The 17,425-nt window shown below is 29.4% G+C and overlaps 4 protein-coding genes across 9 annotated transcripts; 2 read left to right on the top strand and 2 right to left on the bottom strand.

Moving 5' to 3' along the window:
- Nucleotides 1–74: 74 nt before the first annotated feature.
- LOC141529992 (putative tubulin polyglutamylase TTLL2) lies at nt 75–4,494 on the top strand. Of its 2 annotated transcripts, none has more exons than XM_074246816.1 (9): nt 75–573; nt 1,204–1,349; nt 1,673–1,902; nt 1,972–2,104; nt 2,199–2,475; nt 2,535–2,737; nt 2,824–3,069; nt 3,973–4,286; nt 4,360–4,494. In XM_074246816.1, exons 2-9 carry the CDS (start codon nt 1,272–1,274, stop codon nt 4,478–4,480), a joined length of 1,602 nt encoding a protein of 533 aa, XP_074102917.1. In that variant the 5' UTR covers nt 75–573; nt 1,204–1,271; the 3' UTR covers nt 4,481–4,494. The 2 variants fall into 2 exon arrangements, with proteins under 2 accessions (XP_074102917.1, XP_074102915.1); XM_074246814.1 differs by having other exon boundaries at nt 181–902.
- Nucleotides 4,379–7,047, bottom strand: LOC141529996 (small ribosomal subunit protein eS4). 2 transcript variants are annotated; one of them, XM_074246822.1, is made up of 5 exons: nt 6,917–7,047; nt 6,371–6,629; nt 4,969–5,368; nt 4,737–4,871; nt 4,379–4,514 (listed from the first exon to the last, which is right to left on the bottom strand). In XM_074246822.1, exons 1-4 carry the CDS (start codon nt 6,917–6,919, stop codon nt 4,745–4,747), a joined length of 789 nt encoding a protein of 262 aa, XP_074102923.1. In that variant the 5' UTR covers nt 6,920–7,047; the 3' UTR covers nt 4,379–4,514; nt 4,737–4,744. The 2 variants fall into 2 exon arrangements, with proteins under 2 accessions (XP_074102923.1, XP_074102922.1); XM_074246821.1 differs by lacking the exon at nt 4,379–4,514 and having other exon boundaries at nt 4,688–4,871.
- A 148-nt stretch (nt 7,048–7,195) lies between these two features.
- Nucleotides 7,196–9,560, top strand: Vkor (Vitamin-K epoxide reductase). Its single transcript, XM_074246823.1, has 3 exons — nt 7,196–7,761; nt 8,931–9,028; nt 9,112–9,560. Exons 1-3 carry the CDS (start codon nt 7,544–7,546, stop codon nt 9,366–9,368), a joined length of 573 nt encoding a protein of 190 aa, XP_074102924.1. The 5' UTR covers nt 7,196–7,543; the 3' UTR covers nt 9,369–9,560.
- Nucleotides 9,561–9,626: 66 nt separating this feature from the next.
- Chas (chascon) lies at nt 9,627–16,923 on the bottom strand. Of its 4 annotated transcripts, none has more exons than XM_074246803.1 (11): nt 16,789–16,923; nt 15,440–15,567; nt 15,038–15,218; nt 14,873–14,912; nt 14,507–14,676; nt 14,108–14,350; nt 13,793–14,023; nt 13,496–13,703; nt 12,486–12,911; nt 12,072–12,403; nt 9,627–11,629 (listed from the first exon to the last, which is right to left on the bottom strand). In XM_074246803.1, the coding sequence occupies exons 3-11, from the start codon at nt 15,155–15,157 to the stop codon at nt 9,800–9,802; spliced, it is 3,600 nt and encodes a 1,199-aa protein (XP_074102904.1). In that variant the 5' UTR covers nt 15,158–15,218; nt 15,440–15,567; nt 16,789–16,923; the 3' UTR covers nt 9,627–9,799. The 4 variants fall into 4 exon arrangements, with proteins under 4 accessions (XP_074102904.1, XP_074102907.1, XP_074102905.1 ...); XM_074246806.1 differs by having other exon boundaries at nt 14,507–14,673; XM_074246804.1 differs by having other exon boundaries at nt 16,793–16,854.
- Between the last annotated feature and the right edge of the window lie 502 nt (nt 16,924–17,425).

The raw sequence follows: 17,425 nt of genomic DNA, 5'->3' as shown, positions 1-17,425 counted from the left end.
TAAAATAAATAAATAAATATAGTTATATATGATAATAATTTATTTATTGGATAAAGTCCTTGGTCTCTCCCTTCTCTAGTAATGACGGGTAACATCAATTATAAGCACAACTACATTAAAGTATGACATTTTGTTTATAAGAATAATTGGAAAATGAGGGATGTGACATTGATCGCGTGAATCGAGGCAAATAAATAAAAGAACGTCTGTTTTGTGACCATTAGGGTTGACAACAGTAATGCGTGTACAAGATTGCCGGCACGAACCCTTACTAGCTTACAAGTTTGCAGAACCACCAGAGCAGAGCACCAGGAGCAGGAGGAACCTCACTGGGACATCAACCTACAGTCTACTAGCCAGCTAGCGTAAGCATCAGTCTACTGTGCTTTGCGTTCGGGGAAACAAGTACGTGGTCTGCTCCGGTTCACATCATTCATCCTCTACAATTCAAGATAGACGATCCATCGATCAGTTGTTCACTGTTAACTGTGCTGTAACCTTGCGCGCTTCGTTTAAACACGCGAGATTTCATCAAAAATACCGACAATATCTTTACATTTTTTTTCTTTTAAGGTAAATTACGATTGCTTTGAGGTTTAAGCCTGTCAGTGACATTTTAGTTTACATTACATTCTATTCAGAGTCAACTGCAGTGACAAGACACCTGGAATTTTATTTTATTTTAAATTAATTTTTAAAACATTATCATGATCAAGAAAATTTTATTTTTTAATAAATTGCTGTCAATAATTTTTTGAAATTTCTAACCATAAAATTTTTTTCTTCTTTAAAATAATTTATTTGTCAATAAAAATGATCAAATTTTTTTTAATTTCAGTATCATTTATTGTTTATATTATTATCGAGTGATGACTGAAATATCAAAATTTTTTCAAATGCATGTAAGTTGTGGAATTAATATAAAAGTTTGGATTGCATGTTTAAAACGCGATCTCGTTAGTAAAGATATAAAGAAATATTGAGCTACCAATCTCGCGTGTACTTGTTGTTGTTGTTTCTGCGGTCTAAAAATCTATTTTGCATTATTAAAAAAAAGTATTTACGAGTGTTGCAAGTGGTCCATATTACTTGTTTCATTGATATTTGTATTTTGATACTTAATTTTTCTATAAATACTATTCCAAATAGATTTTTAGCAAATTGTTACATCTAAGATTATTTATTTAAAAAATTTTATTTTAGGTATTCATATTTGTGCTGGTTTAAATAAAAAATAAAATAGAAAAATAAATGGGAGTTACAGGTGTGAAATGAACGATAAGTATCTCGATGGACCTTTTGTTTTTAGAATTAACGACAATGGTGGTGGACCGAATCTTCTTGTACAGGTAGCTAAATTTTTTATTTATTATTTTTAATATTAATAAAATTTTAATTTTAAAGTGACATATTATGAAATATATTTTATTATTATTATTATTATTATTATTATTACATTTTCTCATTTTGAAATTATTTTTATGAAAATGTTATATCTCATTATTTAAATCATGTTATATAATATAACTTAATTTCTTCACACACTCTGTAATACTTTATGTACCTTTTAGCTGTTAGGGGATGTTGTCCTACAGCCAGTTAATAAATTACATTACATTATATTATTATCAATTAAATAATTTAAAAAATAATAATATTTTAAAAATGCTAGGTATGTATAGAACGCGGATGGCGAGAATACACCGGAGACAATAGTTCTCTGAAGGATCGGTGGAACCTGTGGTGGAAATCCGGTGGCTTCAGTAGCACATACTACAAAAATTTACTGCCAGGACAATTTATCAACCGAATACCAAAAGGCAGCTCGATATGTAAAAAAGACAATCTCGTACGGCATTTGAAGTGCATGAGACAGATATACGGGAATATTTACGACATCAGGTCTGTATTATAAGTTATAACGTTAAATATTGTTTATATTGTTGCCAACGATCACATTAAATACGTCAGTCCGGTAGGATATAATCTTCCATCAGAGTACACGAAGCTTGCGGCAGACTGCAGTCGCTCTGAGAAGGACGAACGAGTGTGGATATGCAAGCCCGTTGGACAGAGTCAAGGACGTGGTATTTTCCTATTTCGGGTATTCTGTTATTAATAATATATTACTATATATTTTTTAAATATAGATCAGCTGAGGTATGCTGTGCTAATACTGATTTTTGAAATTTATTTAGCGATTGAGTGACTTGACGTACGACAGTACCGCTGTCGTTCAAAAATATATTGAGAAGCCTCTTCTTATCGGCGGATACAAATTTGATTTAAGATTGTACGTATGTGTTCCGTCATACAGACCTCTTGTCATTTATATTTACAATGAGGGTCTGGCACGGTTTGCTACCTCGAAATTTTCACTTGACAATCTCAGCGATCCCTTTCGGCATCTTACTAATTTTGCTTTGAATAAACTGGGACCGGGATACTCGCAAAAAAAAGAGCGAGTCGGTGCAGGTAAAATTCCACACTATTATTGGAAAATTGTTTGTTGTTTAAATGTTATTTAAATTTAGGCTCGAAGTGGAGTTTCCGACAATTGAGAAGATACATGAATCAATCGGGCTTCCACGACTGGTTCCTTTGGCAGCGAATTGCCTGTCTTATAACTCTTACTATTCTTAGTCAAACTGCAGGCATTCCAGAGACTTCTAATTGTTTTGAATTCTTTGGTTTTGACGTTTTGATTGACGCTGATCTTAAGCCCTGGTTGTTGGAGGTTTATTTAACTATTAATTTTCCTTTGAAATCTAAAATAAAATTAAAATCTTTAATGTATTATTAAAAAAATAAATTAATTAACAGGTAAATATAAGCCCAGCGCTTGGAAATGATTGTGAAGTTGACTTTGAAGTTAAAAAGCCACTGCTTCATGATTTGTTTGACTTGTTGGGTCTGCCAGTTTGCAACACCGGTCTTTCACTTTTTAAAATCTGGTCAACTACACCTAATAATCAAAGTATTGACAATGATTACTGTGCTTCCAAGTATTATAAGTCACGGTGTTCCGGAAAATCTCTCGTAAATATTTGTTCAAATAACCGAGATATGGTGAGTTTATGATTTATAAAATAATGCAAACTAAAATTACTAGCAACCTTACAGTCATTATGTGACTGCCGTGATTTGTAAACTATAAAAAATTAAAATTTTCCTTTATTAAATAATAACTTTTGTTAAATTACACTGTACTTTCTTAAATATTGACATTTTTAAAGATATAAGCTCATCCCGATATCACACTCATCAAGAGCTTTCATTTGAGTACCCACATGCTTTTTGATATATTTTTCATATATTCATATGTATAAATATATAGAATATCGCGTTACTGATGCCATAAGGGCTTATAATTTTTATACACCCTTATGGCATCCAGTAATAATAAAGGCGTATAATAAAAATCCTATTTTTTTTTTTAGTCCAAAAAAAATTTTTAGTTTGAAGAAAATTTTTTTTTGAATTTCTTCACGTTTCATACAAAAATACGTTGATTCCCGAAAAAAAAATTTTTTATACGCCCTTATGGCATCCGAGGTGGGTCCCGGTTAAAAGCCATAAGGGCGTATAAAAAAATTTTTTTTTGGAACCAACGTATTTTTTCGAAAAATGTGCAGAAATGTAAAAAAAAATTTTTTCTTTCAACTACAAATTTTTTTTGGGCATGTAAATTTTTTTTTTTGCATTTCTGCACATTTCTCGAAAAAATACGTTGATTATAAATATCATAATCTAGATACTTATCATAATAAATTGACTATTAGTGAGAATGAAATGAAACCTTTAAAAGGCACAAATTCAACTCAATACCTTTGCAGTGACACTAAATTTCAATAATATAAAAAAAAAAAAAATAAAAAAAAAAACCATTTTATCATATAACTATCCTGGAAACAAAATTTTTCTTATTCTCTTAATAATATAGATTAATGTGTAAATAATTAATTTTCGCAGTTCCGACACTCAACAAACGCATATGAAAATTACGGAAACTCATGCTCAAGGTATAACTTCCTTTGCCTCGAAAAAAGTCTTCGCCAACGGTTGAACTCAGCTCATAAATTAAATAACAATCATTCTGGAACATTTGTTTGGGATAATGGACGAGACTGGAGCAACCCAAAGATCCGTGAGGGCGGGTGGATCCGTACATATCCTTTTACTAATTGTAAACTAGTCGACAATGTTGATTTCCAGCATCCAACCAACACAAGAGAAACCAAGACTACGGAACGGGAGATTAAGAATAATGTTTTATCTGTTCAAAAGTAATTATTTTATTTTAAATGTTTTTATCTGAAATTTACTTAAATATATTATGATTATTTTAATTACCAACAGATTTATTAAAGTAGCTAAAGATATTAATCGAGACTTTGGTAAGTATGGAGACGAAAGATGCAATCAGCTTTTGCGTCAAGAATTAGAGTTGACTTCAGAAATTTGGCTTCCCAATAAATAATTCCACAATTCCTCGTACTGCCATTTACTATCGTCTTTTTTATATTATAATATATAAATATATCTAATTAATTATTTACTTATATTCTATCTTAGATGCACTAACTTATTCTATTAGATGAAAATATCAATTTTTTGTAGAAATTGTAAAATAAAAATATAATGAATAAAAAAAAAAAAAAAAAAAAATGGAAAAAAAGACAATAAATTTCAGCAGATGGTGGTTGATTTATTTAAAAAAAAAATTTCTCCCATACCACTACATTTAGTTGCCACCTTTGGCCGCTAATCTCTTATCACGTTCTTCAGCAATTGAGAGCTTAATACCTTTACCTCGGGGCAAGCTTACGTAGGCCTTTGTTCCCTTTCCGATAATAAAAACATTGTTCAATCTGAAAGAATAAATCAATACCAAAATAAATAGCATGTTTCATTTTACATGTAATTTAAAATACCAGTAAGTACTAGCATTAATATAGAATTACATACCGAGTAGCAAAAGTATGCCCTTGGGCATCTTTAATGTGACAAATGTCGAAAGAACCTGGATGACGTTCACGATTTACAACAGTACCAACACGCCCCAAATTTCTTCCGCCAGTAATCATACACAAGTTACCGGGCTCAAATCGAATTGAGTCAAGTATTTTAGATGAAGCGATATCCAATTGAATTGTGTCGTTTACTTTTATTACAGGGTCGGGATAACGGATGGTACGCCCGTCGTGGGTTACCAAGAATGGAATACCCTTAGGTCCGGTCTGAACTTTACGGACTTTGCATAATTTGTATTTCGCTTCCTCGGCGGTGATTCTGTGGACTGCAAAACGTCCCTTCACGTCGTAGATCAATCTAAAGTATTCGCCGGTCTTCTCAATACTGACGACATCTGTAATTAATTAAGATTTCATATTACATAAATAAAATTATAGTAAATTTATAAAAAAAAGTTTGGAAAATCGAAAAGTGCACGCTTTATAATTTTATTTTTCACAATAAAATTGATTAAAATAAAATATAAAAAACAAAATACTCTGCTATGGTTTAGTGGCGCCATAACTCTAAAATGAGGAAAAAAAAATACTGTAATAAAATGTATAGATAGATATACAAAAAAATCCAGTCATATATTAGTTTTTTATAAATAATAATTTAACGAAAGTGAATTGAACACTCATATGAATTAAGAAAGTCCGTCGTGTGTTACTTTAGATAATAAAAAAAAAATTATTCTGGTACAATTATTTTTTCGATCATTTTCCTTGCCACATACACCCACTCAAAAAAGATTATGTTTAATGTTATTATTTACTATGTTGAGCAAAAAAATTTTTATTGGAATATATTTTATGTGCCTGACAAATTATTTAACTTGATATAAGTGTACTCATATTAACATGAAAATGAAATTAGCCGACATTTTTAAATTTTTAGAAATTTTTTTTTTTTTAAATTTTACTTAAAAATTAAAAAAAAAATTGTCACATGTAAAAAACTTGAAAAACTATGAGTTCAATTTTTTATAAATATCTTTTAAGTTGTAATTTAATTAATAAAAATAATCAAAAATTTTTAGTCGTCTGCTAACTTCATTGTCGTATATTAACCTGTAAGTGTGATATAAATAACAAAAAATCAATTTCAGTTTCGAGAAAACTGCTTTTTTTGAAATGTCGAGGGTAGAGCACAGCCTCAACGCTTCGATTATGTATAAAATGATATAAAATGTATCCACTTTGGGTAATACTGAAGAAATATAATAATAATTTAGTCAGTGACCAAAAAAGCGGCTTTGATATTGGCTAATTTTTGACTACAATAATAAATTAAGTTATAATCGTAGCTTCGAAATTGCCAGATTTAATTATAAGCAAATAAATAATTTAATTACCCATGAATCCAGCTGGGTAGTTGGGATCTGTACGAACTTTGCCGTCAACTTTGATCAAACGTTGCATGACAATTTTGGTCACTTCTGAGTTGGTCAGGGCATACTTTAGCCTGTTTCGTAGAAAAATTACCAAAGGAAGACATTCCCTCAGCTTGTGTGGACCGGTTGACGGTCTAGGGGCGAAAACACCACCTAATTTATCTAACATCCATGCTTTTGGCGCATGTAAACGCTTTAAGTGGTGCTTAGGTCCTCGCGCCTGTAAAAATAAAATTATTATTAGTATTATTACAATAAAAAATATTTATTTTAAAATACATCATTTATTTACTTTTTAGAGTTAAATATTTTCAAGTTAATCAGTGACAGGGTGTAAAAAACATAACCTCTTAAAAAAAAAAAATTATTTGCAAGACTAAGTTTTGAAATAAAATAATAATTAAAACAAAAATTAAAAACTCTACTGATAATTATGAAAAACATTTTTTTATAAAATTGTTTATTTATTATTAGATGTTATTGGATTTAAAAAGCACAGAAACATACCATGTTGAAGTCCTACACGAAAAGAGCATGTGTTAACGTGGGACAAGCGCTCCTAAATGTTGGAAGTGTACTACTGCTGCCATCTTTGTGATAATAATGACAATTTTCATTTTTTGTGCTGTCTATTTAAATTTTAAAATTTCTATTCTATGATATTTAATTATTTTAAACTTTATATATTTTATTGTCATTATTTAGGTACCGAAAATAATAAAATAGATTTATAGAAATTGCAACTATTATATTTAAGATTAAAAATAATGTGTGGGAGAAAGATAGTGAAGTATTGCGCAAGTCGGAACATTTTGGTGAATGATGTGGAGTATTGATACAAGACAGAACTAAACCGAGAGAGTTCTACGCTCACATGCTAAGTCTAAAGGGCAATGTAATGAATAAGTTATTATCTTATTATCAATACGCTTGCGCATGTAAGAGGGACTTGTCAAGTACAAACGCATTCGTGTGTCATCATCGTAAAAGTAAACTTTATTTGTACAAATCTCAACGCTTGTTTACATCTGCCAAGTGTAGCATATGAAATAAATCTTATGACTCAATAGTATGCGATATAATAATTTAAAAATAATTTACCTGATGAAATAAATAATTTACCTAATAACAACAATGACGACGTCTAGTAGTGTTGCCGCCCGGCAATCATTAATTAATATTAGCAAAAAGCTGGACAAAGTGAACGCTGGAATAATAACATCTTGTATTGTCGGCATGTCATTATCTTACTACGCGTATATTGTTGAGACAACCAAGGAGAAAGATCATAATTACATGGCAATGTGCGATATCAGCGAGCGAGTCAGTTGCACCAAAGCTTTCATGTCTGAGTAAGTATAAAAATTATTTATTTTCTTAGTTTTAAATGTAGTAAAAATTAATGATACTGAAATTATGATAACATTTAACTTAGCTGTCATTTGATTGACAATTTTTTAATTTTCTTTAACAAAAAAATTTGTTATAAAAAATTGTTTTTAAGAAATTGCAATTTTTATTTTATTAAATTTCTACAAGTCCATTTTTTGAATGATTTTTTTTGCCATAATTTATTTATTAAATAAAATTTAAAAAATCGTGAAGTGACAGTTAAATTTAATGAAAATGAAGTTAGCCGACATCTCAAAATTTTTAGAATTTTTTTATTGAAAAAATTTCAATTAAATAATTAAAAAAAAAAATATCACCTGTAAAAAACTTGAAAAACTATAAGTGTAATTTTTTAGAAATATCTTTTTAGTTGTAATTTAATTAATAAAAAAAATCAAAAATTTTCCGACGTCTGCTAACTTCAGTGTCATTAAATTTAATGTCATAAATTGAAAGATATCAGATAATTTTTAGAATCTTAATTAAAAATAAATTGTAGCAAGTAAAATTTATTTAAAAAATTTCATCTTTAGAAGCTCTAAAAAATTATAAGTGCAATTTTTTATAATAATACTAAAGTTAACCGACGTTTTTAATTTTTTTTTTTAATTTTTATTTTTTTAAAGAAATTTTTTTTTTTTTATTAAATTAATTTTTTTTCATTAAATTATTTTTTTTTAATTAATTTTTTTTGTTAAAATTAATATTTTTTTATTAAATTAATTTTTCTTTCTTATTTTTTTGTAATAATTTTTTTAATAATAAAATTTTTAAATGTCTGCTAACTCAATTTTCATTTTTTTATAATACTGAAATTAGCAGACATCTGACAATAACTCGAATTTTTATAACAAATCAATTATTACAAAAAGAATATTTTTAAAAATTCACACTTATAATTTTTTAAAATTTCTGCCTGTGAAATTTTTTCGCTAAATTTTTTTCTTTACAATTAAATTGTTATATCAATCTAATAAATTGTTAGATGTCTGTTAAATTCAGTATCATAATTTTTTAGAAATAATTTTCTAGTCAAAGTTTATTTTTCAAGAAAAATCAAATAATTGTCAAGTGTCTGCTAGTTTTAGTTTAGATTTAAATTAAATTAAATAACTATGAATTTTTTAAGATATGGCAAAGGATTTGGTCTCATTCCAAAATCATCAATTTTTTATTTACCGAATAGTATCTATGGATTGGTGTTCTATGGAATAGTTTTTGCTTTAAGTATGTTTTATTTTAAATAATCAAATAATAATTATTGCTAGTTAGCAGTAGAATAGTAACGTAATTGTTGATTTTTTATTTAGATATTTTTAACAAATACGGTTTAGCTGTAATAACAATTGTCTTGACCGCCTCATCAAATTTGAGCTCCATTTATCTGGCTTGGATTCTTTGGAAATTGAATGACATTTGCATCATATGTATTAGTACCTACATTGTCAATTTAATTCTTGTGATTCTCAGTTACAACAAACTGTCATACATTCGTCAACAGTTATCTGTAACCGTAGGACCAAAAACTACTGGATATAAAACTACTCATAAAAAAAAGAGACATTAGACCAATTATATATTTATTGTTTTTTTATTTATTAATTTTCAGTTTGGATTTCGAAAAAAAAAAAATAATAATAATAATATATTCAATATCAATAAATGCCATATAATTATTATTAATATATTTAAAAATAAGCTTATAATTATGTTTTATAAAAGTACTATTTTCAAGCGTATTAAAAATTGAGTAAAATTATATATATTTATTATTTTGTAGTTAATATTGTTTAATTTATAATTATAATAAACAAATGATTATATATATATATATATATATTATATTTTTCATTTTGTTTTTTATAAATTTATGTTACACTTTATATAAGTTCTTATGTTACATACAAGTTATGTATATATATATTTTGCCAACACATTATTTATAAGCAAAAGAGTTAGTACGAATAAGTATGTATAGCAAAAAAATGAATAACTTTATTATAAGTTTTTATTTGTGTTGGTATTTTCGCCGCTGCTACTGTACCGATTTATGCTAGCAAGGATACTTGGGCTCTTCAATGGGCTCTCCAATGGCGTTTCGTCTAAGCGATGCAACTGTGTGTTAGATTTATAAGTTATTCTGGGAGAATAATTTCTAGTATTTAAATTTTTATTATTATAAGTAACAGTATTGTCTTCGAGAACGTTAAAGCTTTTACTTCGGGAGAGAGATGATTTAAAAGTACGATCAGGCTTGACTGGTAACGTTCCAGTGTTATTGACAACAGCCATTTTTGGTGGTGTATTGTCTCTCATTGTCGATGGTGGAGCATTATGTTTAATAGATATATTTATCATACTCCCATAATGCATTGACTTATTAGACGAAGGCGACATTGACGACATTGGAGCGAACGAGTGCGTTGGCGACGGCGATGACGATGACGAAGATTTTATGTAGTTTAAATGATTGTGGCTTGATGAAAACTGATTCGCCGACGGACCCGTCGGTGGTTTAGCTGATTTCTTCTTCGTTAAGCTACTGTTATTATTATTGTTATTATTTCGGACTAATAAATAACGCTGAAGTTTTCGAGGTAATGTTTGGGTGCTTGTAACTTGTCGATCCTTCTGATCATATTCATTTGTGGTTGCCGGTGACGTCATCAGTCGACTAGCAGACTTACTAAACCGTCCAAGGAATGTTGATGGCTCATGATTCGATCTCGATAAAGTTTGATTATACTTTACATTATTATTATTATTTTTACAAATATATCTATCAGAGATTTCATCGTCGTTATTCATATTATTATTGTTATTGTTATTGTTATTGTCGTCGTTATTGATTACCGAGCTTGGAGGAAGAGGAGCTATTGGTTTTCGTGACTTTGTTGCAAATTTATTTTTATAAGCAGGATCCCGGTCTGTATTTTGTCTTCCGCCGATAAATGATTCTTTTATGTAGTATCTGTGGACTGGAGTAATTGAATTATTTCTTCCGTACTGATCATAATTAGCAATATGCCCGTTTGATCTAGTGACTTTTATAGTTTTAGTTATACCTGGAGCAGAACCACTGATTACAGATGAACCATTCTTTGAAGATTTTTCTTGTAATGATTTACCGTCACTATTGATAATTGCTTCATGAATGTCGTCGTTAGTTTGATTATAGTGATATTGGGTGTCAGGAATATTTTTATCAATTACATTGTATTGAAGATATGTAGTCATCGGATTTTTGGTATTATCTGTTTGTGTCACTTGAGAAATTGATGTAGTATTTGATAAATTACTGTTACCACTATTGCCGCCACTATCACCACCACCACCACCACTATTGACACTCGATTTTTTATTTCTTCTTTCAGTCGAGGCTGAACGTAATTTATTTACAAATCGTCTGAACGATTCACCGATTTTAGATTTGCTGCTCGTTGATGTATTGGTTGACGAATTTTTTATAGCATCACCGTTGGAAGACTTTTTTTCACGTTTTATTAAAGTTGGTGTTGACGAAAACCTAATTAGGGATGGGGGTGACGATGAACGACAGCGTCGATCACGATGTCGACGACGGTGACAGCAAAATTTTTGCTGTGAATTATTATTCATAGACTCGGATGTTTGTAAATTGTCAAACTGTCCGTGATAGTGATACTGTTTGTGTTGTTGTGGCGGTGGATGGTGATAAACTTTTTTATTACGATTATCTCTTGTTCTCTGAATCACCTGAACCGATGATGAATGAGGTGGCAATTGCGGTGACGGCGACGATAAATTTAAATCATCTGTCTCACATTTGCATTTCTTTGTTACTGAAATCTATAAATAAAAAATCACAACATTAGTAACATTAAAAAATAATAATTTTCATATAATATCGCGTTACAGATGCCATAAGGGCATATCATTTTTATACTCCCTTATTGCACCCAGGAACCATAAGGGCGTATAATAAAAATTCTATTTTTTTTTATAAGTTTAAAAAAATTTTTAGCTTGAAGAAAAATTGTTTTTTGCATTTCTACACGTTTCATACAAAAATACGTCAGATCCCAAAAAAAATTTTTTTTTCGGGAATCAATATATTTTTGTATGAAATGGGCAGAAATGCAACAAAAAAATTTTCTCCAAACTTAACATTTTTTTTGGACTTGGAAAAAAAAGTAGAATTTTTATTATACGCCCTTGTGGCTTTTCACCGGGATCTTTTGTCGGTATACGCCCTTACGGCATCTGGAACGCGATATAATTTAACCCATACTTGTTGATGATTTTTGTTGCTGTTTTGATTATACTGTAGTAACGATGAAGATGAATTTGAGGCATTTCGTTGCAACTGTTTATGTTTTTTCGTAGTCTCAGTAAAATAACGCGGAGTCGAACTAGCAGAAGAAGTTCTAATATATGAAGAATCTTCAAAAATTTTTTTTGATATTGTTTGTTGGGGTGGTAAATTTTCTTGCTGCTCTATTGGCTCTTTTTCAACCTCGTTTGCTTGTGGAGTTTCAATTCTACAGTACGAAGATGTAGTGGTAGACGACGACGACAACGATAATAGTGAAGACGGAGAATTACCATTGACATTTGATTTCTCTGAAACAATAAAAAATAAACAGGTGAAGATGATTTAAATTCAATAAAAGGCAACTAAATAAATAAACGTTATAAAAAATACCTGTAGTATTGTGCTGTTGCTGTCTCTCAGACCAATTACTTATTCTTTCACTTTTTATATGCTTATTTGACAGTCGTACCGGTTGGTCATGCTCATTATAGCTTTGATCGATGTAGGTATTAATATATGTATCTTTATGTTTACCGTTATTTTTACGATCTTGTGACTTTGATGATTTCATAGTCACATTAATAAAACTTTTATTATTCATGGTCTGAACTTGAACTTGGCGGTTGTTATCATTATGATTATTGGTGACTATTTCATCTTTACTGCTGTGAGATGACAATCCATGGTCACTACCGAAATGATTTTCAAGCCACTTGGACGTTTCGAATTTTTTAACTTCATCCTCTTCGTCCAAGCTCAAAGGTTTCTTCGTCAAAACGTTTTTCCTATTTAAAGTCGTTCTGATATTCTCGTCAACTGTGAAATATATTATTATTATTATTATTATTATTATTATTATTATTATAATATTTATTACTCTTCAAGCTTAGCTGAAAGTAATATTAACAAATTAACTGTCAAGATAAAAAATTCTTAAACTAAGTAAAATTTACTTAAACCCAGAAAAATTTCTTAGTTTAAGAATTTTTCTATTCAAATCAAGAAGATGAAATTCTTTAAAATTATTTACTTGATTCAAGTAAATTTTTTTTTCTGTGTATGATTTATATATCACAAATTTGTATTGTCAATTTTGGTAATTAGTAAAATATTAGCATACATTATTTAATTATAATTACAGCAGTATTATACGGTTTAAAAGGAAAAACCCCAATAGATATTGCATTAGTAAGTTGGATGGATACTATTTTGTGCTCTTAATAATTATCAGAGCTTAATATAGCAAGACCATATAAATAATTAGAGAATTTTCTTAAAAAGCTCTCATAATTCTTTGGCTAAGAGTTATACGTATAAAACAGATATGAAAGTATAAAACTGTGAAATATTGTAAATATTATTTAAGCTGTAACACGCAAACCATTTTGTAAAAAACTTACAATCGCCAATTCTATCTCCTTCCGTGATTTCAGAAATAAAACGTTGCTCTCGAGCTATTTTTTCTCCATTTAATAAATAATCTACGATGTTTTCATCGCGCTGTTTGAAAAATTTTTGTGAACTCTCTTTTTTTATTTCTCTCGGAATTTCATCATTATCATCATTACCATTATTATCTGGATATGAATAGTCCGGAACATCGTTAATCTATGAATAATATACGTTGTTTTTAAAATTATTCACTGAAAATTAAATATATTTAAATTCTAATGCATTATTTATGGATAAATAATTACTTCTTCATGCGTGACACTAGTTTTTGTTTCCGTAACAATCGCACCATCCGGTTTAAGCCCTGTTCGTTTGATCTTTTTTTCAGTATCGATAACTTTGTTCGACTTTGTCGTATGTTGAATAACACGCGGTTCAATATGGTCAGATGACAGTTGATTAACTGTTTCAGCTAAAGTCATTCTTAAATTTTTACGACTATTATTATTATTTCGTATTATTGCTAATTGGTAAGCCTAAAAAATTTTTAAAATCAATGTAAATATTTATTCAGCCTATAAAATAAAATAGCTATTATAATAATAATAATAATATCATACTTCATCAGTTATGTCACCAAGGTGTTGTCTTTTTTCAGTTTCAACAAGCTCTTCAACTTCTTCTCGACTTTTAACAATCGTTTCGTTGAGTTCTTTCTGAATGATACTACCACCACCGGCATCGCTGGTAATTTTATCACTTGTTACAGTGATATTTCCATTTAAATTAGCAGATGCTGAGGGTGATATTGAACCTTCGCGTCGTCGTTTTAATGAATTATCATCATTAGCTATCGTCCGTTTCTGAGAATAACAAATAAAGTTATAAAAATAAAAGCATCCCTGGTTGTAAATAAAACGATTAATTCTGGTCATATAGGTATAGATGCCTACTCGCCCGCGCTCATAAAATTTTTTTAAATATATACAGTACTCACAAATTATAATACTTATATATACCTCCTGAGTTGTTTGCTCTTGCTGTTCAATGTCCTCAGTCGTGTTGGTGGTAACAAACGGCCCAGAATCCTTGATGACCTCGCCGTCCTCCAAAACCACTTGACGTTTTATTCTTGTCTCTATTTGGCGAGTTGTCGTTATTTCTTTTTTCTTTCGTGTTTCCCATTCTTCTATAAACACATACACACACAAATATATACATATATACGTATAAACATCTTGGAATACTTGTGTTTGCGCATAAATGTATATCGAAATAAAGATATAAGCGAATATAAAAAACTAAAAAAGATAAAAAAAAAAGCAGCAGTGATTCAGCGCTGTTTATATATTTAAACCATAGTGATAAGTACACCTTTATTTTACCTTCTATTACTTTAGCCGTTGAATTTTCTGGAGTTTGAATCTATAAGGAAAAAGATTATAAGTTATAATTATTTAATTGGTATGTCAATAAAAAGTATGACAATAACTGAGTACATATTTATCAGGAGTAAATAATACGTAATAAGAAATAAAAATTTATCTTACAAACATGTTAGTGTAATGTGTGACAATATTGGGTGTCGTTGTCGTAGATGTTGGCTTAGCTGCTGCTAAAGCCTTTGACGATGATGTTGCATCATATTTTCTTGAGGAAATAACTTCCATTATTCGTCAAGGATTAATGATTATCTTTATCGACACAACTAAGATATCCGATGATATGATTCTAGAAAGAACAGGAAATAATTAATAGTGAAAACATTTACTAAACTATGTTATTAAATGTCTTTTAATAATTATTATTTTATATTGGTACTTTTTTTTCTGCCGGATATTTCCTCAATAATATATTTTATAAATATAATAATAGAGATGAGTGTCTATTATATTTATAAAACGACAAATTTGTTGTTTTATAATCGAATGTGAGAGCACACACATATGTACCTGTATAAAATACACGTCCGCGCGTGAATAACTTTCCAATTTCCTTAAGCGGTGACGAGCGAGAGACTAGATATAATACTCGACGTCCAGTTCTCCAGTTTGCGCTACAGCGGTCCACCTCGACACACCTATACACACATATATATAATAAATACACACAAACAAACACACACATATATATATATATATACACATGCATACATGTATTTATTTATTGTCAAATGATGACGGTTTTATTCAAGTGTAAGTATAAGAATATAACCAACATATGTGTACATGTTCGATACTATACCTGTCTTTCTATCTATAAGTATAAATGTAAATGTAAATATATGGAAGTGTGCATAAGATCATGAATGTATAAGCATTAAATTATTTAAGTATATACATATATAATATATATAAATAAGTATATATGGATGTATATGAGAGCGCCGCCCACTTTGATTTACTTTTAAGGTGTCATACGTGTGCTCGTGCGCGCGTTATATTACAGTGAATTGAATGCGTGGAGAAGAAATGAGTATGTGCACGCACAAGACGTCATCCAGGACACTTAATGATGCGCACGTACTAATTATATGACCATATTCCACAAGAATAGCTACTGTATTTAAATTTAAATAACATCACGTGACCTTTTCAAGGACGTCGCCATTTTGTGTGTTAAAAACAGCGCGGGTGTCTAGCAAAATTAAGATCAACTACTTATATACCTTGCTACCATCTACCTGTCGCTTAAATTACATATTCATTTACGGGTCTAATATTTTTAATTATTATGATTATGATAATTATACACTGTTGATATTTAGAGTTAAGTATACTCTCTTGTTTCTCCGTGCGATTTCGAAATGTCCGAAAATAAAAAATGGATTATAAATCCTGTTTATTTATATAATACCTGTGACTTTTTTTTTTAACCATAAACGATCAAATAATTATGCACACGGCAGTTAAATGTTTCAAGAACCGATATATTTATGGTAAAGGTCATAAATGGAATTAATTTTACTATATATGGCTACAAGTCGCGCTCAATTTTGTCATCGTTTTAAGAAAAACCGTTTCTCAAAAATAAAAAAATAATTATTGTATAAATGACTATTAATTAATTAATTAATTTATTAAATTATAATTTTAGATTCAAATGGATATTGGTTTCTTCTATGGCAACAAAAAACGGTTGTATAACTTTTTTTTATGTAAAACACTAAAAAAATCCATTGAATGTGATTTATGAGCGAATTTTTGTTAAACGAATTGCGCACTCACACATAAACACTAAAATGTTAAAATTTTAACATAAGCCCTTATTACTAAAAGGGATAAATAAAAATTTTAAATACCAACAAATAATCTTCAGCGAATCACACCATCCGAAACGGCTCTTTGGGCGCGACTGCGCGCTCGCTAGTTACTGGAGCCTTTGAAGAGATGTAGCGTATGGAGACCTTGGAGAACAGAATATATTCCCTTCTATTTTCCATGATGGAGCCTTTACTCTGTAGTCTTCATAATGGAATGGTGCTATCTCTCATATTTCTCACAATTGCACTTGATTCAATGGTAACGTAATATCAACCAAGTTTTTAAATTACCGACTATTGTTACATGAGATAAATAAATTTTATATTTTTAGAAACACTTGATTCTGCACCTTTGCAACCGCTGTTAAAATCATTGCGTTGATTTTATTTTATTCAATTAAAGAGGACAGTTACTGTGAAATTTTGAAAAAAAAAAAAAAAAAAAAAAAAAAAAAAAAAAATTATTAAATCAAATTTTATACGTTAAAAAATATGTATCTAGGGTTTTATATGAAAATTCCGAATATTTTTCGAGCTATAGTAATTTTTGTAACAGCCCAAGCGTTACAAAAAAAAAAACTATGACTGTTTGATAGATTTTACTCAACAAGAAGTTAAAAATTTAATAATTGTCAACTTAAATTTACCAAAAAAAAAATTTGAGCCGCTTGGGAGC

Source organism: Cotesia typhae, unplaced genomic scaffold, assembly GCF_013202065.1.
Source record: "Cotesia typhae breed Kobodo isofemale line unplaced genomic scaffold, CoteBio_Ctyphae contig_48, whole genome shotgun sequence".
Taxonomy (NCBI): Eukaryota; Metazoa; Arthropoda; class Insecta; order Hymenoptera; family Braconidae; genus Cotesia; species Cotesia typhae.
This window is presented reverse-complemented; position numbering and strand designations above follow the sequence as displayed.